General features: G+C 39.8%; 1 protein-coding gene across 1 annotated transcript in view; it reads right to left on the bottom strand.

Annotated features, from left to right (window-relative positions):
* Positions 1-20,497: 20,497 nt before the first annotated feature.
* pcdh1a (protocadherin 1a) overlaps positions 20,498-23,483 on the bottom strand; it is an 80,197-nt gene continuing 77,211 nt past the window's right edge. Inside the window, exon 5 of the mRNA XM_019278178.2 lies at positions 20,498-21,433. Within this exon, the coding sequence (XP_019133723.1) occupies positions 21,063-21,433 (371 nt within the window). The 3' untranslated portion in view covers positions 20,498-21,062. The remainder of the gene's footprint in view (positions 21,434-23,483) is intronic.

The raw sequence follows: 23,483 nt of genomic DNA, 5'->3' as shown, positions 1-23,483 counted from the left end.
GTAAGTACTTCCACTACAACTCTCATTTCAACACATTTCATTGCTTTACACTATATTTTGCCCCCTTTATCCCTCTGCTACTGTTCCAGCTCTCCATATTCCTTCAGTTGCTCCTTCATTCAAAGTTAAAGCAGCAATGCAGTTTAGCTCCCAGCCATTTATCAAGCAATGCTGTTCACCTCCTAGGTATACCTCAAGCAATACAGTCCAGCTTCCAGTCTTTCAAGCAATGCAGTTTAGCTCAGCGTCAGCTTTTCAGCAGCCGGTAATCTCATTGCATCGCGTGTGTGTGTGTGTGGGTGTATGTGTGTGTGTTTAGGATATATGACCGAAAACAATGTTTCCACTGCATTAAATAAGTCTAAAGCCAATTAATAAAATCAAGCATAAAATGGCTGCAGCGCCGCACATCTACTGCAATGTCCTTGAAACCAGTCGTAAACCACCGTCTGCAGTACCAGAAATACATTTTTGATCATAGGACCAGAAGTAAACAGCTGAGTACACAACCGGAAACAAACAAGAAGCAATGAGACCAGAAATAAATGACTAAACCACAGAGCTGGAACTAAACTGGTGATCACAGGAGAGTAGATAGATGACCAATTATCAAGCGGTGAACAGGCAAAGCTCCAAGGGTTTGACATCCGTGAGCTGAGTGCGTATCCCCCTCTCGACAAGCCCGTGCCCTTTCGGCTGCCTCTTAAAAGACTCGGTCGCTGTGAATCTGCTGTCTACACTGACTGTCCCTGAGGGGATGGGTCAGTTCCTCCTAAAGGTTACATTCTGTCACTTCAGGGGAGAGGGTCAGCTGTTCGGGAGGATTACAATCAGCTAATGATTACTGTACACTAGGTAGGTCTGTGTATGTCTATGGAAAAAGTGACAGCTCTGCAAAAGTGGGAATACAATATATGTGACTGTATAATATGCATGCGCCATTTTTTACACAATATGGACATAACATCAATATGTTTACATCCCAACTGCTCTTTAGGGTAGAACCATATTGTAATAAGCAAGCAATTGACATCTGAAATGTTCTGAATAAATTGATAACATACACTTTGCTGCTATCTAATATTGATCCCAAATGAAAGCGCATCTCAGCACATATAGAGCATGTCAATAAATGTTGCAGTGTGGTTAGTAAACGTTCAAAAACTCCAAAATACGGAGATTCTTGGATGTTTTATCCAGTCCCCAAAGACCAATATTTAGGGAACTGTCAAAACCATCACTGGGATAAAAGCAGCAGGCTTTGAACAGTGCAGTATGTTAGTTATGAGACTGGTAAGCACTCTCAAATTAATTTGGCAATGGAACCCATGGTGAAATAAAAGGTTGGTGCAACCAAAGAAAAGTAAAGTCTCACACAGAGATAATACGGTGTTAGGATAATGAGCATATCAATTATTTGGTTTTGCTCAAGTGACAGTTGGCTCCTACAATTTGGCAAAGTTAACTCGTTGCCTGCAAAATGTCACTGTTTTTTTTTTGCACAAGCTTCCACCTTCACCTGAAACTAAATACCCTCGGAGAGAAGAAGACACATGAAACATAAAGGATCGACAACATCTCCCTCCTGGAAGAAAGTGAACCATAACCAATTATTCCATCACCTAGAGGCTTCAAAAAAAGAAAAAGTTGACGGATTGTGCGAGGCAGGTGATTAGTTTTAAGTGTCAGATGATTGGGCTGTGAACTCAGAGAACTATTACAAGGACTAATGGAATGAAAGCTAATATTGCTAAAAAAACAAAATAAAAAAATAAAACTCCCTAACAAGCTTTCTTACTTTTATAGTTAAACATAATGAAACACTTCAAATGTTGAAACAGCTTTCTCTTTCAAATACAGAGACACCCTTTGCAATGCAGTCAACGCACCATGCATGATGATACAGGCAGTGAACAGAATGACTAATGAGTGAGAACCTCCTACTGTACTTTCATTTCAATTCCTACACTGCATCGACACTATAACTAGCTTTTGAAGTTACTGGAGGTTACTGTGATGCTGATGAATTACTCACCAAGAAAGATTCCACTAATTAGACTTAATATTTAATTACGAATCACGGCCTGTAAAATATAATACGCCAAGACTATCTTCCAACAACAGACTATGATGCCTGGGGGCATTGTACAGTGTTCTACACGTAGCTCTTGTTTAACATTTCATTTGCTGTGAGACTTCTTCTGTTTCCTACAGATGACTTGGCACGTGTCATGTCATTTAACATGCTGGTAAATTCTTGAATCTTAATGAATGAACATGGTCGGATAGTGTGACTTTTTTATTTTAGCAATGAGCAAAACGTTCATACGGATAATATTTATTTCTCTACCTATTTTTAGTCTTTCTTTGGTATCTTGTTCATGCCTTGTTTATATCTCTTCCACTTCAAGACAGACATGCATATTTCATGGCCTGTGTCTGCCTCTAAGGACCCTATTCTGACCCTTTTTGTGGTTCTTTACAGCAGCTCGTATTACTCAGAGTATTAAATGCCACACATACTTTTTTTCGAATCCATCCTCCAATTATTTAAGTGTGCTTTCATTCTGAACTCCACCTGGCTAACATCAGTCTCAAAAATGTTTTTTTTTTCCTGTAATTGCACTTGACAAACAACCCACTGGCCCAAGTAACTGTTTATTGACTTGTCTCTCTTCAGAGTGCTGCTGCCCCTCATGGTGCAGTGCCACTGTAGTTGTTTTTGGGAGACATAAGGCGCTGGCTTGCACCCATTCCCCTCCCAGGTGCCACAGTGCGTAAATGCAATGATCGATTTCAAATTTCTTGGGAGCTGCAGGGAACACCGGCGGTTACACAAACTGTCCCATAAACATATAATCTGAACTTCACTCCCCTGTGGGGTTTCACTGGGCAAGATACTGTGTGCTCACATATTCTATGTCCCTCTGGCAACACCAGCTTAAAAAAGGCTTCATAAAAAAAGATGAAGAAAAGGCCTGTTTGTGTTTTCAAGCATGTGCTGTGTGTGTTCTCGTGTGCCTGCCTACTCCAGATTAGTCCAGTTGCATAAGGCAGGTTACTGATATGCCAATTATTATTTTTGTTGGATAGTTTTCACTTATGCACAAGAAAAAGAAAAATCAGGTCATAATGAAAGACCGTGGATTTTATATAACTATATATGTGTGTTTGTAATAGATTTGGCTGGAGTTCTAAGAGTATATCTAACTGAAATTCAAGTGGGCACCGGAGAAAAAAAAAGGTCAAGAGCCTTTATTAGTTATTGCAGATAGTGGGTATTATAAATATACAGCTTAGGCTGCAAATGGAAATGAGTATAAGCGAAGGGTAATAACTGCAATAGATAGAAGATATCTGTACACATGAAGCTGAATAGATCTTAGGCAGATGTAAACTGTGTTAATTCCATTTGGACCTGTATTGGTGGCTTATTAGATTAGTGCCTAAATGTCATGTTTATGAGGTTTAGAGATGTAAATGGAAAGCATTAAATGTATCCTTTAAGGCAACACAGAGGTAAGTGAGCAAGCTCTCCCATGTTAGCAGAGGGCTTGTGTGGAGTTTGGAACAGAATTTGTGGCTGATTTAATCTCAAATCGGATCGCTACTGGCCCAAATGCCTTTGAGTGTGTGGGTGGTTTACATTAACTAAGTGAATATTTGGTTCTACAGTCAGCCCAGAAAGTATTTGGACAACGAAATACTGTTTGATATTTTGGCTCCATTCTTTTTTTTTCTACTTCAGATGCTCAACAAGATGATGCTAATGAGGTTAGTTGGTTTAAATTTTAGAGTCTCTTCAAATTCAAATTAATATACAATGAAGCGCTCGCTTCTCTCTCTTCCCTTTATTTTACTGTTCGAGCCGGTATGTGCATGTGACGCCCGGAGACACAAGTGCCTCTCCGCGAACAAGGGGCTTGTTGTGAACAGAGGCCAGCAGCACTGAAGCACCGCTCACCTGTTCAGCCTGACAGCCAACTCTGGTCTTCTCTGCCCTGCCAAGCTACACCGCAACCAGCTGGTAGCAATCTTCAATTACAACACCTGAGCCGCATTAACTCATCAGCCCCGACCCTGAAAGCCAGCAGGTGCACGAGGGGGAGGGGTGCAGGGGGTGCACTGGTGCCCGTGGACAAGGCTTGGCTCGTGTCAAAAGGAAATAAAATTGTTCTATTAATTTACTGTTGTTTACATTTTTGTTCCCCCCTTTATGTGCAGGTTCTCTGAGTAATGGAGCAACGAATGAAAAACAATGGAGCCTTCATTACGGCTTTTAAGAATGATGGATGTGCAGGATGCAGCGTTAAAACTGTCTATGTTTTAATTTTCCATTAATGTCATAAAACATTCATGTAATGGAGATTCGCAGCTTATCATGTTATAATAATAACTGTGACAAAATATGGTTCCCATTAACGTAATAGATGTTACCTGCCATTGGTGGGACAACTTTCATCTTGTCAGTGTAACAAATAACACACAGTTTGTTTGTTTGTTTGTTTGTTTGTTTGTTTGTTTGACTGTTAATGTTCAAATTAAAACTTGCACACCTTTTGGATATGTGGTTTTAAACTAATAAAAGTGTCAATATCATGGGTTATCTTTCTTTTCTTTAGTGTGAATGGGATTCATTTTTCTAAGGAGAAAAAAAGGCAGCTCTTATTAGACACTACGTTCAAGTAACAGAGAGCAAAAGATCACTTCCTAATGGCAATCTCTAAAAAGCAACAAGCACAGGAAGAATAGAAGATCTCCAGGTTTACAGATGCACAAGAGGATTTCTGACCTCTTATCTGACCAATTATTTTTCACTTAATTAAAATGAAAAAAGATTAAATGTAGCCGCTTTTATTGTCCACCTCACAGTCATTATGCCTTTTCTTTGTGAAACAACAAACTCCTCGATCTGGGTGGCAGCGTGCCACATCGTTTGAATTCATTTTTGAAACACTTCTGCCTCTGTTTAGACACAGATTTATTGAAGTGAAGATATTAACTCATGGGGGAATGGAGCATGGACAGTTAAATTTGACTGTTAGAGGTTTTGGGGTTTTGTGGAGTAGTTTTGGCAAAGGAAGTGAATCTGTCTTCTGCGTAATGATAGATTAGTTTATCTATAACTGCAGGCGGTCAAAGTCGTCAAACGGTAAAATCCAAAAGATTGGTTAAATAAATTGTCTTTAAGATTGTCTTTAAGATAGACCTTCATACACGGTGAGATTTTATGGTTCGCTGCGATGTTTAAGACTGCACGCACCTTAAATCCGTTCTAAAAATCAGCAGTCACATTGGCCCCCGGTATGTTTTTAGGGCTTGTTGCTCGATTACAAAGGGTCCGTCAATGCAAATGGATAGCTTGTAGGTAATTCAGTAATGACTTAGAGTGTGCTCAGGTGCGACGTAATAGAGTGTTAAATGAGTGATGCAAGGCTTCACAGGCTCAGCTGAGTAGGGAGAGGTCGCACCGTCTGCTCTCAGTGGTGAATGATACTATTTTTTTTTTTGTCTCGGTTTTTAGTGAGGGCAGCTGACGGGCAAGATTAAATTAATAATCATGTTGTACATGAAACATACCATGTACACTTCTCAGGAGTACTTATTCACTTAAAATCAAAAGGTCCTGAAATGATGATTCACTTAAAATTACTTCACATCAATTTTAATGCAGTAATAACATACTCAGTTAATCAAAGTAAAAATGCTAGGCGGTAATATAAGTTGCTGAGTGAGATCAGACTGAAACAATCATCCGTACCACCTATATCATTTCTATAGAAATGGCCTTGAATGGATGAGCTGCTTTGTATTTCCCCTCTACTTGAAACTGTAGTGCACAGAGTTGGATTGATCACTCAGGCATTTTTCTCCTCCTGTGAGATCACCATGACAATGTCTGGAACATTGTTTTGCTTATTTGAGTGCAGCGCAGGATTGAAAATCAGAGCATCACAGGAACAAGGCAGCGTCTGATCCATGTTACATTTGTATTTGCGGTTGTAAAAGACATGGATTTTGAAGTCATTCATCGGTATAGCAACCATAGTGCAGGCTTTCAGAAGCGCAGCTCCCAGGTGCATGGTTTATTATATAGAGAGCAGATTTAGCTTGGAGAAGCATTGCTATTTGAAAGTATTTAATTGGAGACCGCATTTCAAGACAGCCAGCCCTGCCGCTGGTTTTATTCTAATTGCCAGCAGCAACGCACTTAATGAAGCGAGTGGTGAAGAGTGTGGATAAAAGAGTGAGAGTGACCAGGTTTCCAAGGCAACAGCAGCGGTAGCCGAGTCGTGTTTTCATCTTGAGGAAAAGGCTACAGGAGAACAGTGTTTCCCTGCAGTGTTTCCTGCAGCTCTGTAATGAATATCTATACAGTAATAGATATATTCGTGGATATGTTGCAGAGCTGAAACATGTGCGTGAACCTTTAGTCTTCTACAGTCCACCAGAGGAACAAGTTACCTCCAAATGTCTGGATTAGACTTGTGTAGGCCATTGCTGAAATACAATAGAGCACAAGCTTAAAAGTAACTCTGTGGGGAGAGAGAGCTTTGAACACTTTCTGTCTTAAGATTTGAACAAAGAATTAGGCTAGTCATTTTTTGCCTTGTTTATTCTCCAGATCTACATTAATGGTGTCCCTTTGCACTCTTTCAGCCCCAGAATGCCCACAATGGATCATCATTACCCTTGCAGTACAGTTCTATAAACTGACCTGAGCCCAATGGCCCCAACACAGTATCAGGTTTATTTTTTTGGTGCACTCCAGCTGCGGGTTGTGTTCAGGTTTGGTCATTTTCAAATATAATTTACAAAAAAAAAAAGTCTCTCTTTCTCTTTGCCAATGGTCTGCATCCGTGTGTGTCATGTATTCCAAGTAGGACACACCATGCCCAGCAGGAAAAGAGGAAGACAGGCAGAGCGTAGCCGATGTGTTGCATTAGCCTAACAGTCAGTAATGGATGAAATAAAGCAAAAATTTGCTAAAGGGAGCCTCTCAAAAAATCCCCCAGTGATTCAGGGAAGGCTCCTTCACCATAGGAACACCATGACCTTGTATGATCCATGATTATGACTATACACAGAACTGTCAAGTGCAGCTGGGAAAGACACTCAAGCGTTTAAATAAGCGAGGGATCTAGCCATTATTAGGAAAAAGGCAATATCGGACAAACAAGTTCTCAGACCTGCCTCGTAATTGGTGGTCTGTCAGTGCCTCCCAGGATGAAAATGTAAGAATTCTGCCACAGCTACAGTGTGTTTACCATTCAGTTTAGCAGTGTTAACTTAACGTAAATGTATTCTTTGATTTTGAAACAGTAGCTTTAGGGCTTGTGTCCATATAGTGTTTTTCTCTCTCACCGCACACACATTTGTTTCATCCCAGTGCTCCCCAGCACCCTGCCAGCGCTTTTCTAGAAACAAATGCTATATGGACACACACCCTTATGTTGTTGTTGTTGTTGTTTGATGTTATTTAGCCTTTCTGGGGTTATTGCATGGTTAAATCAATGAATTTAATTTTATTCCTTGCAAATTTTAAAAGCCCTCTCAGTGGGGAACTATATGACATTAACACATTTTCAGGAATACACTCACTCTTTCCACTATGCCACAAGAAACCTTCGTCCTGCTTCACCGCTGAATATAAACATGGCAGCTAAAAGCTGTTTGAACTAACAGTAACTATGTTTTCCATATCTGCAGAGGAGCTAATGAGTAAGCAGATGGTTTATCATTAAGGCATATTATATTTTCATGTGCTGTCATGTGTCACAGCTGGCTGCATATACTGTACGTGCAAAATACTATATACATTGGCTCATATAAGCTCCTTTTTGTGTCTTAGTGTATTGTGTATTTTAGTCATTCCCAGTTTAGGAATATTTATTAATATTTGTCACAAAGAATAAAGATGTTACAGAATGTCATATATATATATATATATATATATATATATATATAATGTTCTGTAAAAATGAATTGTAAGTCGGACTTCTCATGAGATATGTATAGAATTATTACTCAGTGTAACATCTTCAATTCATCATCTTCCTGGTCTCATCTATATTGTGTTGTCAATTACCACGTGGTCTTGGGTCTCCCTTGCCCAATTCTGGGTGACTCTGCTGAATACCAAAACACTTCCATGAGTCAAAAAGCAGATAATAACCATAACACTGAGATAGCACATCCCTCAAGTAAGAGGGTCTCCAGCAGAACATAGACACATTAATAATTGATGGATAGAAAGCCAGCACCACACTGCAATTTTGAGAGGCCCAGTGCCTGCCACAGGAGAAATTTCCAGCAGCAAATAGGTCTTGAAGGTGCCAGTTATGTCATCTTTCACTACAACAGTGAAGCGAAATGCCAAGCCAGTCTAATAGAGTAATAAATTAGAAAATGGAGCCCCTTACCCTGAGTTAAAATTCAATGGAGATTAGAAATGCTGTAATGTATAAAGTAACAATTTAGCAGTGTTAGTGAGATCACAAAATAAATGGTAAAAATGCTCCTCTCAGCCAAAATCCTCTAAAACGTGGGCGTTGTAACAAACTATTTGGACAAGTAGTCTTGCACTCCCTGTACCAGCGTACTTTGACTTTACCCTTTGTTATTTTAACACTGGGTCTGTAGAAGATACAGAACAGCATTCCCAGTCTACCAGTCAGTGTGTTGTAGTTCATAGCATGCAGTGTCAAAAACATGAACATTTTTCTGTTTCTAACACTGGAGCAGTAGTATATACACAGCAACCTTGCAGCCCGATGCCAAGTTTTAAGGTTACACACTATTGATAATATTGGCTTCCTCTCATTCCTTAGGAAGCTGTAGAGGCTAAAATTAGCAGCAAGTTAAGCGTGACAATAGATCTGATAGACTCTGCAAAGTTACCCATGCAAGTTCCTTTTGCGTGGAGAGTATCGGAAGAGAACCTTCGAGCGGAACAATTGTGTCTCTTCAAGCTTTGATACGCTCGCACCTCCACCCTGCTGCTTGGAGTGATAGAAAGAAACTAATTAGATGAGGTAACCTTTTTTTTTTTTATTATACATAGCAGTAGTAGCAGCATTAGTGTAGCATGGCAAAACATAAATGAAAAAGACAGGGTATAACAGAGTAATTGTTTAGACACAGTTCTTGCCACATACAAAAAGAGACTGCAATGATGGAGTGATTTGAGGTAGTTAAATACTGTATTGGTCTGCAAAGGATGAAATATGCAAAAGAAGAGGGGGGAAAAAATCACTAAAATCACAGGACTCTGAGTTTTCAGTCCTCAACCTCGCCTGTTTCTCTGTGCAGAAGAGCTTGGATAGCATCTGGAAACACCTATCTGTCTCGAGAGACCTTTCTGTTGCAGGATGACCACCTTGTGTCTCGTTGCTATGCTCTATGCTCCGATCTTTTGATTTTACTCAGCAGTCTTCAGCAACCTCACCTTTTTTTTTTTTTTGTATGGCTGTTTCTCGCCCAGTTCTATTCCCCCTAAACAGCTGTTTGTGTTTCAGTTAATGATTTCGGTTCAACCTACATATTCAATTGTTGATCATTAGCTCTTGTACAATGCACTACATGACTACAAAAAGAGTGTTTTTATTATCTGGAATGTGGTCTGTTTCTTTTTCTTCTTTCTTTTAGAGCATATGGAAATCTCACTGGAATATTTCACTATATGTTTCAGAATGTATATGTAAGACAATTTTTCTTTTTTACATATATATCATCTAAAGTGCCTAAACATATATAGAATAATATGAACTGCTTCTGTGACTTGTTGTTTTGTTGAGGAGTGTTGCAGATTGGCTCTCAGGCTTTTTGTGTTTCGTGGTTGATCTTTTGGTCTTTTTTTTCTTTGGTAATAGATTCTGTAAAGTGGACTTTCCATTGTAAAATGTTCAATTTGTGTGCTTTTCCACTTTAGGCGGATGGTCTACTTGGTGACACTTAGCACAATCACTGCACTTTTCAATAATGTTATCTTGTATACAAAGGCGTGGGGAGGGTAGATCCGGTACTCCAAGGTCAGAAAACATTTATCAGTGATTTCCTTCTGGAAATGCTGGACATTGTTGCTTCTTTCTATCTTTTTTCAACAGAAAGTTAAGGGGGTTTGTCATTTCTTTGGCTAGAACAGTTACAGATTGATTTCAAGTGCATTGACTGATTTGAGTTGTTGGTATTGGGCAATGCATTCCTGGATGATGCCATACTTGTTCTTCAAAGGTGATGAGAGTTGAATTTTGTATAATCTGCTGCGTGTTGCCGCTGCCCTGCCAAGCTTTGTAGTTGAGCATTTCTTTTTATCTTGAAAGATTCCTGGGGTTGTTCCATACTTGGGTGCACTGACAACATACTTGCGTTAAGTGCAGGATTTTTTCTACCAAGCTTTCGGCGGTGGGGAGGGGGCATTGTTGAGTAGGGTGGATCAGATTACGTACAATTTTGAGATTTTTATGTACAAGTTTGAGATTTATTCATTCATTTGAGATTCATTTATTAAAAAGGTTATTGTAATCATGTCATTGTAAAGATCATCTGCATAAAAAAACATCATTATATTTTCTCTAGTTGCTGCATAGGGTTTAATGAGGATGGGGAGAAGGAAAGATTGGGAATCCTTGTCTTGTTCCCCTGTGCAGTGAAATTTGATTATGTCAACCTGTCAGTTGTGACTGTGGCTCTTGGTGAGTTGTACAGTGCATTGTCCTATTTATTACATGACGTTCACAAATATTGTTGCCTTTTTTAGACTTGTTAGATTTACCTAAATTATGTTGTACAATCTTTAAGCATCATATTGTATGTGTGTCGAGCTCTGATGAGCCCTGTTTTATTTCCTGTCTTATATAGTGACCTATTCTAGGTGCTTTGCTGATGATTTCAGTGAAATTCTAGCATGGAAATGTTCATGCATCTAGTTTATTTCTCTTCCCATCCTGCCATTCACCCTTTTCATGCACGCACACTCCTAGTTTATAATTTCCTTGCTGTCATTATCTGAGGATGTCAAATCAGCTGTTCTCATCAGCAGGTCAAATCTAAGTAATGCACAATGACTCACCCACTTTGTTAGCCTATTATCTTTCTGCTGTCTTTTTAAATATGTTTCTCTCTCTTTAGTATGTGGATTCCGCACTATTATCCTTCACCTCCACCTCTCCATCACTGTCCAGCCTTTGCAGATTCATCAGCTTCATCAGCTTCATTATTTCATCAGCCTCAGCAGAATCATCAGCTCCTACCACCATCAGTGCCTGGACTCTATAGGGGATTTATTTCACTGCTGCTCAGGGCAGATGCGACTCGATTACAAAAAATCTCTCTGCTGAGTCGAAGCAGCAAAGACGTTCTGTCAAGACTCGATCAACACGTCATCTGTTCTAATAAACAGATATCTTTTCCTCAGTCACTTGTCTCTCTTGATTGAAATGTTTGTATTGGGGAGTGACTGGAAGGGACGGTCTTCATTGGGCTATTTACCGTAATGTTAGCAGTGTTCATATGAAGTGGGATTCTGCCTGTTCTGAAAAATGATGGTGATATGGTCATCAATGCCTAAAAAGCTCAATGGGGAAGCATCTGGACCTAAAATAATCATGCTCTGTGGCATTTGTCCAGCGTAAATGCTTCATTAAAGATCCTGCTTGGTCTTTTGTCAGTGTTCTGTCATTGAGAAAATATCAAGGTGTGCTTTATTGTCTGATGTAGAATATTTGAATATCTCTCTCTCTTTTTCTTACAGCTGTGATATTGTTTATGATGAGCTTTTCTTTCTCTTGTTGTAGTTGTTTTGCTGATTACTAAGATTCTCCTCTTAAATCTTTTATGTCTAGTTCCAGGTTGTTGTTTCCTTTGTTTTCTTCTTGTAAAATAAGTACGAGATTATTTTGCCCTATATTACTGTTTTTTTTTTGTTTTTTGTTGCAGTTCCCAGAGTGAGTGGTGAGCTGTTTGGAGAAGCATTTGTGTCCATGAAGGATGCCCACTCTCTACTTAAGAACCTGTCAAACTTTGTATCTCTGAGGAGTGAAACATTAAAGCGCCATCTGGAAGGATGTTTGTGAAACTGCTTACTATGGAGAACTAAGGAGATAGGGGCATGGTCACTTATTATAATTGAATGGATTGATGTATCAGTTTTATCCCGTATGAGTGAGTTACTAGTGTGGAAAAAGTTGATGCATGAGAATGAATGATGTAGCAGTGAAAAATATGAATATTCATATCCATATCTATTCATCCTCCTGAGTATGCTGTTCATGGTCTCTTGCCTTTTCTCTGCTAGTTGCTGTTGATTCTTCTATTGTTTGTTTAAGAACTATAATCGTATAATCTAAATAATTTAACATCATCTATGTTACGTTAATAGATACATGCTGTAGCAAGATCTATGTCGTCAGTGATGTGTTCATATTAAAGAACCTGTAATCTCATTTTTGTCCTGTCGAGTGTTTGCCTTAAGTTATTTGTGTTTGATTATGCAAGCGTAGTGTTTGCCTTAAGTTATTTGTGTTTGATTATGCAAGCGTGCGTGTATGTGTGTGTGTGTGTGTTGGAGGTAATAATAGCTTAGATTTTTGCTTGCTGTCACTGGTTATCATATTAGCAATTTGTCTGCTGCAGGCATAGTACCAACAAAAGCAAATACAAAAAAAAAAAGAAAGCATACAGTATAACATAGTGCTAAAGAAGAGATATTACATGGATTTTAGGGGTGGCTGTTCACATAGGAGTCCATTATTTGCATTTTTGTGAAGGGGAGTGGTTGGGGTGGAGGTTCAAATCATGTTATTAAGTCACTGACAGGAAGGCATAATGTAATGCATTAGAAAATCCAGAGTGTTGTATTGGGTTGCGGTAAAGTTATCCTTCAGTGTATAATTTCGCCACAATCAAATTTTCTCACATCTTGTTTTGTCTGTGTTGTTTCATGGTGGTGGTGTGCATGACTGTGTGCAGAACTACTCGCTTATTTTACATTGGAATTGGCCATTAAATAGATTGCTTTATAATAAGTTCCTTCTGTTTAAAATGTTTAAGTTTGAAGGCGATGGGTTGTGGAGTTTAGTTCAAATGTGATCCAAGACAGTGACCTGTTTGGAAAGTGACATGCATGAGGGAATGTATTTTCAGTACGGGGCAGCTGCCCTGTTGAACTTCTGTTTTCAATCAGTGACAGGGTGCAGCCATGATGGATCTCACCTCCGTCTGTTGGGTCTTGCAATACTCAAAGTGCCATGACCTCCAAAGATGAGCTCAACTTTGCTGAAGTTTTAGCCTGTTTCATTGTTGCATTTTTATTTCTGGTTAAATTTGCATTTCTGTGTCAATGTAGCAGCATATGAGACAGCAGTTTTTAGATATACACTTTTGCAATCTAATGCAAGTGTCAGAACATACTGTTTTTAATTCATACTTTAAGCTAGAACTGACCTCATAGTCACCCACCACTGAATATACTGCATGTCCAAATATTTTGCTTGTGTTTGTATGAATGCATGTGTGGGTGTTTAGAGATGCACAGTGGCCCTCAAGGCACTCACTAGGGAGTGGGTCTTTTGAACCCATCAAGTGAATCCCTCTCGAGCTGCTGTCTGTTAAGACACAGCTACCGCTTGCCTTAACATCACTTAAGAGGGTGAGAGACCTTTGTTCTCATGGTCCATCCAAGTCACAAACTCATCAGAGGGACTCGAGCTGTGCCATGCTGAGGCAGAACTCTTCTTTCACACCTAAGAGCAATGGGACTTCCAGGATGATCCGTGCATTGCAATTATGCCTTGTGCTTGCCATAGCATGTTATGTGCAATGAACTGGTGTACCAGAATATACAGTTCTTGGCCTCTTATGCTGTCAGAGTGGCTCGTAAAGAGGCTGGGAGAAAGTACTTGACAAGTCTGTGTGCAGGAGATTGTGGTCGGCATCCTGCAACTACTGTATATGTTAGGAGTGTCAAGGTCACTCTTAAGGTCTATTTTGAACTCTGGTCTGATTGACCTATGAGTTGTGAGCTGTTCTCTATTAGTCTGTCTGTTGCCCCCCATCTTCCAGAGTGCATTGTTCTCAACAATGCACAACCCTCTGCCTGAGCCTGTGCTAAGCACCACTAGTAAGATGCCAGAGGCCATGCGTAATACATATATCCAAGAACATGCATTGCATCCTCAAGAGATCTGGGCATGTGAAGGCTTGTGTTTATATATGTGTGAATGATTATCAAGCCTAGCCCTGTTAGAGGGCATGTGTACACTGTGATAATAAATATCGTGACAGCTGTTAGACAGCAGCCACATCCAGACATGCAAATACTGAACAGGTAACTAACAAATCGAAGACAAAAAAGCTGAAAATTGAAGACAGCAAACAAGTGACGTACAGTCGGCTGCCTCCCTTTTTTCTCAGTTCGCCTAATGTATGCAAAGCATAACCCTGGGGGGGATCATGCATTTGGTCGTGTTTGTGTGTGTACATGTTTGCATGCATCAGCCTATTTTTTGTATACATTTATGATTATGTGCTATATGGGGGTCATAAACTCGATTTTAGTGACTGTTCTGTTTTATACTATCATTGACTGCTGACTCCTCACTTGTCATACTGTAACTGGCTGGTAGAGCCCACAAGTGATCAATAATTGTTTTGGAATCTTTCGTTTTTACCAGTGACATTGTACGTGGCAGTCACGTTAGTGTTGGCTGATTCTTATGTTGGTATTTCCTCTAAGAAAATTGACATTTTACATCATTGGTGTTTTTGGAATTGTCTTGGGTTTGTTTCCATATAGCCTGTCTACTCTGGTTACACCTTGGTAATGTAATCTGAATATTGCATTCCCTTCATTCCACTACACTAATGCAAACACACTGGACGCAGCCTGCCCCACACTCCCTGCTGTGCACTTTCCTAGTTAATAATTTGACTAGGAATATTATACTTACTGCACTATGTGATTAATATTTTCCTAGTTTATTGGACTGCATTCCCACATTTATACACTAATGTTGAACCAAGTGTAATATTGTATTTGGAATGTCATTTTATGAAAAAACAAAAAACAAAAAAAACAAACAAAAAAAAACATCATGATCCGTAACACCTGCAAGATTCAATTAACTGTAATGAGCCGTTTTTGAGTAACCATTTTATACGCACTGTTTGCTAACATTCACTTTAGTAATGTGTGAATTGACAACACAGAAATCTTTATATAACAAAGCCAAACATTGACTGAAGTCTTAACAATAATGCTCACTGGCAGCTATGATTGAGGATGATGTGCTTAATGAGTCTAGATTATCAGGCTTATACAATGGAGAGTGTTGCCTCTGTTTATTTCCAGAAGAGTTAACACATACAAGTTTTGTGGCCAGTCCAGTTCAGCAATCGTAAGGTGCCTATAGCATAATTTTGAGATATAATATATAAGTAAATGGTATAGTGGGGTTGGGGTTGGGTGGGCAATTTCAAATGCTGAAATGCTGAATATCCTTTACTGCTGACTTATCTGTTTTTAGCCTTGCTAGCAGCATGGCAATGCAGGGATGGCAATGTCTGTAGTCCATCCACCACCTTGATCCCAATCTTGAAACCCACTGGCTATCATCTTCCATGGGGCGGCAGTAGCTCAGTCCATTGGGACTTGGCTTGGGTTCAAGTCCAGCATGGACCAAATATGGAAGGTGGACTGGTAGCTGGAGAGGTGCCAGTTCACCTCCTGGGCACTGCCGAGGTGCCCTTGAGCAAGGCACCGACCCCCCCCCCCCCCCAACTGTTTGCTGGGCGCTTCTCAGGGGGGCTGCCCATCACTCCACCATCTCTCTCCAAAAAAATTGCATGTGAGTGCCTTGTACTGCATGTGAGTTCATCTGGGTTAAAATGTATGTAAATAAAAATAGAGTGTAAAAAGAATCTCCCCATTCGTGGGATTAATAAAGTATATCTTCTTCTTCTTCATTGATTTAGCCTCAAGGTTAGTTTTGAGGATTTTGGTGTAGCCAGTGGATAATTGGTAAACAGATAAGGAATTAATAACTTCAAATTAGACACCTTTTAGTTAATCTCTACAAACAGATATCTGCATATACATGTATAGAAAACTGTTTAAAAAGCTAAACTGTCTTCAGACAGTAGATGATGGGTCCCGAGATTGCATTTTGGCCAATGCGTTCTGTCTGTTTTGCTCTCCACATGGATTGTAGCAACCAAACATGTGACTGGTCAATACTGATGACCTTTCTTCTTGCACCACACAAATAAACGTATACTATAGAGTTACATTTCTTTATATCTGACATCACCCTGAGGTCAATAGCTTGGTGGCGCCTATTTGCTGTTGTCCATCTCTCATTTAACACAGGGTTTTGCAATTATCTTCCTAGATTTTAGAAGTGTAGTTACTCAGAGTACTGTCCACCCCTTGGATAATATTTGAGGTGAAAAGAAGAAGAAAATATATGCAATGATGCCATTTTAATAATTACAGAAAACAAGGTTTTTCTTCTCATTTTTATACCCCAAGTAAATTCAAATGAGTCTTCTCTTCACATTTCTTAAGCACACAAAGTGCAAGCAATGAAGAGTAAAAGGCGTAGTGGCATTTAGTGCTATACTCTCTCTGATCACGTGAGAGAGATTTATACAGCAGGACTACATTAGTAAAGAGTGACTCAACACTTGATCTTGGGTACTGTTTGTTAAAGAGGCCTAAAATTGCTTAATCACTCATGTTACATTACTGTAGTTCACACATTATTAAAGATTATCGTATCTATGCAACAATGATTAAGTCAATTAAGTTGACAGCTTATGTGCTATGATCAAACACAGTAGAAATACATAGAGCATGAACATCCAGACATGAAAAGAGTTCCCCTTTCACTGAATGCTTTCAACCAGAGATTCATTGTCCATTCAAAAATCTATTATCTCTGACTTTAAGCAAAGGCGCACAGACATCTCAAAATTTACATCACAAGAAGCAGCCTTGTAAGCCTCAATGCTTTAAAGAAATGTTCAGTATCAAGCTAAGTGCATGATGGTGGTGCATTGTATTTCTAGTTGAAGTAGTGAACACAGGTCCTGGGACTCGACTACTTCAAGCCCTGGAATGTTTCCCTCTCAACATTCTGGTGCTTCCTGACTTAGAAATGAGACGCTGGTCCCCACATGACAAGAATACTAGTTCTTCTCAATGAGCCTAGGTCCTAGAGTGAGACACATTTTACACCCTGTAGCTCCAAGGCTGCGAAACCTCTTATGAAAATGCAACAACCGAACCCTCGTTTAACACTCAAAAGCGATGAATAACAATATAAAAACAAAGAAAAAACACTGACAGCATTCATATTTTCCCTGAAGTGATTTTATTACAAAGTTCATGAGGACTTACAGTATTACAAGAGAATTTGTCAACATGCGAAAACAGAACGAAGCCGAACACAGGAGTTTAACAAACTGGTAAGATAAGACAATCCACTGTTCACAATAAACATAAAAACTGATTAAGTCCTCAGGAGGTGGGGAGCCGGTGAATGACTACAGTGCAGGCATAGAACGGCCACATTCACACTGACTCAGCAAAGGTCAATCCAACCAAGGCAAGATGTGCACATCTCAAGAAAACATGTTACAATTTTTATATGCCATCGGCTTTTCTCAGAACTTTTAGAAAGCTTCACTTGTATGTACATAAAACTGTACAAAAACATGGCATCACAAGCATTTTATCCTATATAAATATACCAACAATTAGGATAACAACTAGATTCTCTCTTGCAAAGACATATTTTCAAGGCAATTGTCTTTGTTCTAGATGAACTGTGAAAAAAAAAAATGAAATGTTCAGTTAATTTCAGTTCGTTTGGGAGAGGGGCCTTTTGAATATGAACCAGCACTGACATTTCAGTAAAATAAAAGAAAAAAGAGTAAACAGTTTCTACCAATTATCTTTGGAATTCATGCTAAAATCATTGCCTGCATGACAGCAGACTCAGGGTTGTGGAGATCTATGTACACTATACCACCAACAGATTTCTTTATTTTTTTCACACAACCAGTTTTGCTAAGAGTCTTTGATCGGTAAGAAAAAGAAAAGAAAAAAAATCCTGTGCCAATTTCAGTACAGTAATTTGTCCATCTGTCCACAGAAATGATCACCATACGATACACAGTACAGAGAGGCAAAAGATACTCAAGTGAATTCAACATTAAATCAATGTTAAGTACAAATTAAACATTATTCAACATACTTTTCAGTGTATTTAGGTGCTTCATGATGTCCTCTTACTTTGATCAAGGAGAAGACAGTTCATTCAGCATGAGTTCAAAAGAAAGGTCAAACCTGGTGATATATTGTTCCAGGAGTGAGTAGCAGGAGGTCGTTATTGGCTGGAGTCCGACTCATTAAGAAACAGGGAAAAATAGGCCCAGACATAAACCAAACTCCTGTCATTCCATCCGGAGTTACCACGTTTATTTCGCATACTGGCGATCAAAGAGAAAAAATCTGAGGATACATTCCAGATTCACTAAAGCGATAAGCGCAGGCTGGAATCAGGTTACGATTTAACCTCCAGATAAATCCGGATGCGAAGCTGTCGTGAATCTAAATTGAGTCAAATCATTTAAATAGATAAAGTTGTGACTGAGGCTATGTGACACTGCTTTTTATCACTCATTGCTATCTTTCTCACTTGTCATTAATTCCAGGTCAGTGATCTTACCCGCTGCTTAGAGTTCGTGAAGCGGCTATCCACAGCTCTGAGAGGAGTGCTTGGGGGAGCCGTGGGGGGTTTAATCACAGTGTATCATGGCTGTTGTTTGAATTTTATTCCAGTCGCTAAATGGCTTTGAAAACGGCATAATGTGCTTTCTCCCCCTCAAGGCAGGATAATCGCCCACCTTATTTAATCATGGCCATGTCCAGTAATTTCCATATGTTTCCAGTTTAATTATTCTAAACGCAGTTTTCAATGGCAGCATGATGAGGTAAGTGCTGATAAAAATACCCCTTTTAACTGATTGTAGCTCTGCGGGTGGATTTGCATTATCTGGTGGGTGCCTTGTCCTGGGGGTGTGCTCACACATGCCCTAGCTCAGGACTCATTACTCACCCTAATTAGGAAACGTCCATTCTAGGCTCTTCCACCCTTACTCAGAGACACAATCCCACTATGGAAATACTCTGCAGAGGTGAAAGGTATCTACAAATCTAATCAAATCAATGTTTAAATCAAAGACACTAGCTAGCTCTAAGATGTTGTTAGGCAGGCTAGTGTTGTCATCATTAACATCCAATTACTGACTAATACATAGTGTCCTTCAGACATATCCTTCAGATTCACTCGGAAAATCTTTGTAAAGATAAATGAAGCCCACGGGCATGCCCTATTTTTTATTCTCTGTTCAATAGCCAGAGGAGGGAAAATGCCTAATAATTTATTAAGCATGTTGTCCTCAATACAGGGGAAATCATAATTAACAGGAGATGCAGTAGATCTTGCCTCCTCCTTTCTAAACCTATGTTTAAGCGTCGACAATTTTCTGCATTTGCGGATATTAATTAGTGACATGTTTTATCTTTCAAATGTTTTATTATATATATATATATATATATATATATATGATATCTATAGATATATATATATATATATATAATATATAGATATATAATATATATATATATATATATATATATATATATGCATTTGACACAAGGTCCAGTTCAGTTGGTGCACTGTGTTTGTATTCTATTCACCTCTGGAGAAGTATCTAAGGGACAACGTTAGAAAAAAATAATAAAAATCGCAGAGCTCCCATGTAGTTCACATCAGTATGATATCAACTTCCATAAGTACTCAGTCTCTTCAGTGGCTCTTCGCACTCAAGTGCTCTTTCGTATAAATAACGCCTTTCATTAGATCGACGGAATTTGTTATGGATCGTGAGGGGATAGGGAGTATAAGCGCTTTAGGGGGAAAAGGACTGCGTTACATATAGAGCCCTTCTGATTGTCATGATAGGGAAGAGCGTTCTGAATTGATACACTTGTATGATTTCATCAACGGAGTGAGTCACCAGGTTTTTATATGAAAAGCCAATCAGAATGTGTCTCAGGAATACTCGTGCGTTTGGTCATTGTGACTCTGGGGTACTGTGGCCAAGTCAACCGTTTTCATGATGAACGATAGGTCACAGTGCTGCGAGTCAGTGGAACATAATGTCAGTTTAAATGTTGCCACACAGCTTTCTCCACCAGTGGCAGAGCTCTACAGGGAGCAGAGGTAAAGGCCATTCTACTATGATTAGGGGTTGAAGGTGTGTGTGTGTATATGTGTGTGTGTGTATGTGTGTGTGTGTGTCTGTGTGTGATTGTGTGGAGTGGATAAATGCCTACCACAATATCGAACTCCACTTCTGGAGATGGTTTCAATCAAGTCTAAACAGCAGCAGCAAAGAAAAGCTTAAATATGCTAAAATTCTGAGGCTATTTTTTTTTTTTTCAGCTTATGCCAGACAAAAATATATGTAGAACACACCATTCAAATGTATTTACAGCACTGTACATTAAAATAGACCATTTCAACTGATTGTTAGTCAAAAGTGTTGCCTTCCGTTAGGGCCTGACTGGCTGTCTATTAAATTATATCTAATAATGGCACAAGAGCACTGATCACAACTTTCAAATTCACTTGAATTCACTTCACAGAATGGGACTTGGCTAACTACAACGATAATTAGTTACTACTAAAGTAGCAATTACTATCTGTATTTTCCTTTTGATCAGTTTCAATTGTATCCTTTAAGGTTTTGTATAAATAAATGAGTGAGTGCATCAATTGACTGTGTGGAATTCTTAATAAATATGCTAATAAATTAATAATTTAAGGAGGAGATGACAAAAAAAACAAGTGTTCATGCCGGTGATTGAATGAGTCACAGCCTATTGTTAACTACAAAACGGGCATTGGCTTTAGTGTGTGGATAGCCTGTTTCTCCTTCTGAAGTGGGTGTATCTTTTCTTCATTTGTGCACCAATCGGATGATGATATTCCTCACAGGTAAATTTCTCTTTTCGGAGTGTGGGCAGCAGGGGAGGTGGGTGGAAACTCAGAGGCTACACTCAGGGGCATCTCCTCTAAGGGGCAGTCCTGACTGGCGTCATGACCGCTGCTGGAATAGGCACTGCGAGAGGGTGGAAGGCGCGACCGGTGCTCCTCTCCACCCAGCCTGGCGCTCCCGTTTGCCAGACGTCCAAGGCTCCCTCTCTCCTGGTAAGGCACGAAGGTGGAGAGCTTCGGGAGGTTCCTGGTCTTGCGTACGGGGGAGGGATGCCCGGGCATCCAGCAGGCGTCTGAGTGGCCCAATTCGCTGCACTCCGTTGTACAGTTTCCGGTCATTGCCACATCAGGGAGGGAGCGGATATCTGTGGGCAGGAGAAAGAACAAACAAACAAAAAAAAAACAACACCATCAGAGAGCTTTATGGTGACACAACATCTGAACAACATTCATAGAAAAGAATTTAAAAAATAAAGTCGTAAAAAGGCATTTGTGAACCGAAATGGTGTCATCTGAAACACCCCATGAAACCAACCCCCCTCCTTGATGTCTTTGCAGCTGTTGCTAAGCAGTCAGCAGCAGTTGCTATGTAGCTGTTGCTATGCACTGTGTAATGAGCACTGCTGTGTGTGTGTGTATGTGTGTGTGTGTGTGTGTGTAGTCCACTAGCTGATGTGATACATTCAGGAGATTACGTGCTGTGTCTGTGTTATTTAGAAGTACCCAACAGCAGTTTGTCTGGTCTTGTCATATGTCACTGTATCCTTAAAACATTGAACAGCATGTATTGATTTCTATTAGATGTGATTCATATGATATACACGGAGGTCCAAATATGTGTCAACATAAAAGGGAAGAGACATAGTACAGACACATCCTCTAGACGTACAGTGTTTGGAAACAAAGGGAAAGGCTGGTTCCCTTTGGGCAAAACCTTTGTTGAATGAGCTATTGATTGACAGTGCTGAAATGAGTTCCCTGCCCTTGATTATCATCCATTTTATATTCAACTGTTCCTAATTAAATAAATGGGTCCATAACCCAGTGACCTCATTTTAATGTACAAGCTCTGAAAGCTGCAAAATAAGTTTGCTTCAGCTATCACTCAAGAATATCATACGGTTCCTGAAAGTAAATCCGCACTTGAGAACTCATGTATTTGTTTAGCAAAAAACTGTGCAGCTGGCAGTCGGCAGACTTGTTAAGCAGCCCACCTGTTGAGGAGCTAAACATACAGCCCAGATTTAATGGGAATAGCACTCAATTTATCTTTGTTATGCCTTCAGACTCAGACTAGGACAGCCAAATCAATGTCTGTGAAGAGAGCGGCGGACGACTTGAAGATCTGCGAGTCTGCGGTGTCACCCGCATGTAAACTTTTGATTGCTGTGATAAATGCATTACTGTAATGCCTGGGTGCTGTCCACGCCATGAAAGAATGCGTCCATCACCGGGGCGCTGTCTTGTTTCGTGGCTACACGACAGAAAATATGAAAGAGAGAAATCGGGGGCGAGAGCTCAGCGCAACGCACGCAACGAGTGGAATGATGTGGCTGCGTGCGAGTGATGCAACCGCAAGAGATGACGTATCAGAGGCTGGTGGTGTAGAGTTCAAAGCTAATAGAGAAAATGCCAGCTTGACAGTAAGCCTGTGAGACGTACCATCAGTATTGTATTTGTGACCAGTGGCAAGATAATTATCCCACAAAATGTCAGACCTCTGAGGCTGGAAAAAGCTGCATGTTACCCACCAAGGCTTCAATCAGTCAAAAGTGAGACGAGATTTTGGGATGGCAAGGCATGACTCAAGATTTTAAACTGCTTCATAAAATCATTGGAGGGTATTTCTTCTTATTGTCTTTATTTATAGCTTAAATATTTATTCCTCATGGGTAATCCATACACAGTCTTCCCATTGTTTATTAGAGAATGCATGGCTCGATCTATTGTTCCCGCTAATCTCATTGTTCCAATAATCCCAATTTGCTTAATGTTTAGGCTATTTAATACATTTACTTTACAACTGAGCAGTGTTCTGCCTTTTTCATGCTTAATCATGTCATTATGCGTAAGTGGCAAATTATTCTCTCTCTGTTTACTAGGCCAGTGTCGACGATTCTTTGCAAATGAACGAACTACACTTTTATGCTTGATTAAGGAAGGAGAAACCAAATTCTGAAGCTCTAAGAAAAGACAGGATACCAAGACAAGAGTGTGTGAGTGCGTGCACCGCCGCATATACACAATGATTGGACTTTCATTTTCTCATTGCGGCTAAGAGCGTCGTCTGTATGCATCACTGCAGTGAAATGGACTCTTGCTACAAAAGATGTTCACGGGAAGACAGTTGGGGAGAGGGGTTGGGGAGTACGCTTCCAAGCACAAGCACAGTCGTGTAGGCATCAACCCCAAAAG

The sequence above is a fragment of the Larimichthys crocea genome, chromosome XXII, assembly GCF_000972845.2.
Source record: "Larimichthys crocea isolate SSNF chromosome XXII, L_crocea_2.0, whole genome shotgun sequence".
NCBI lineage: Eukaryota > Metazoa > Chordata > Actinopteri > Sciaenidae > Larimichthys > Larimichthys crocea.
This window is presented reverse-complemented; position numbering and strand designations above follow the sequence as displayed.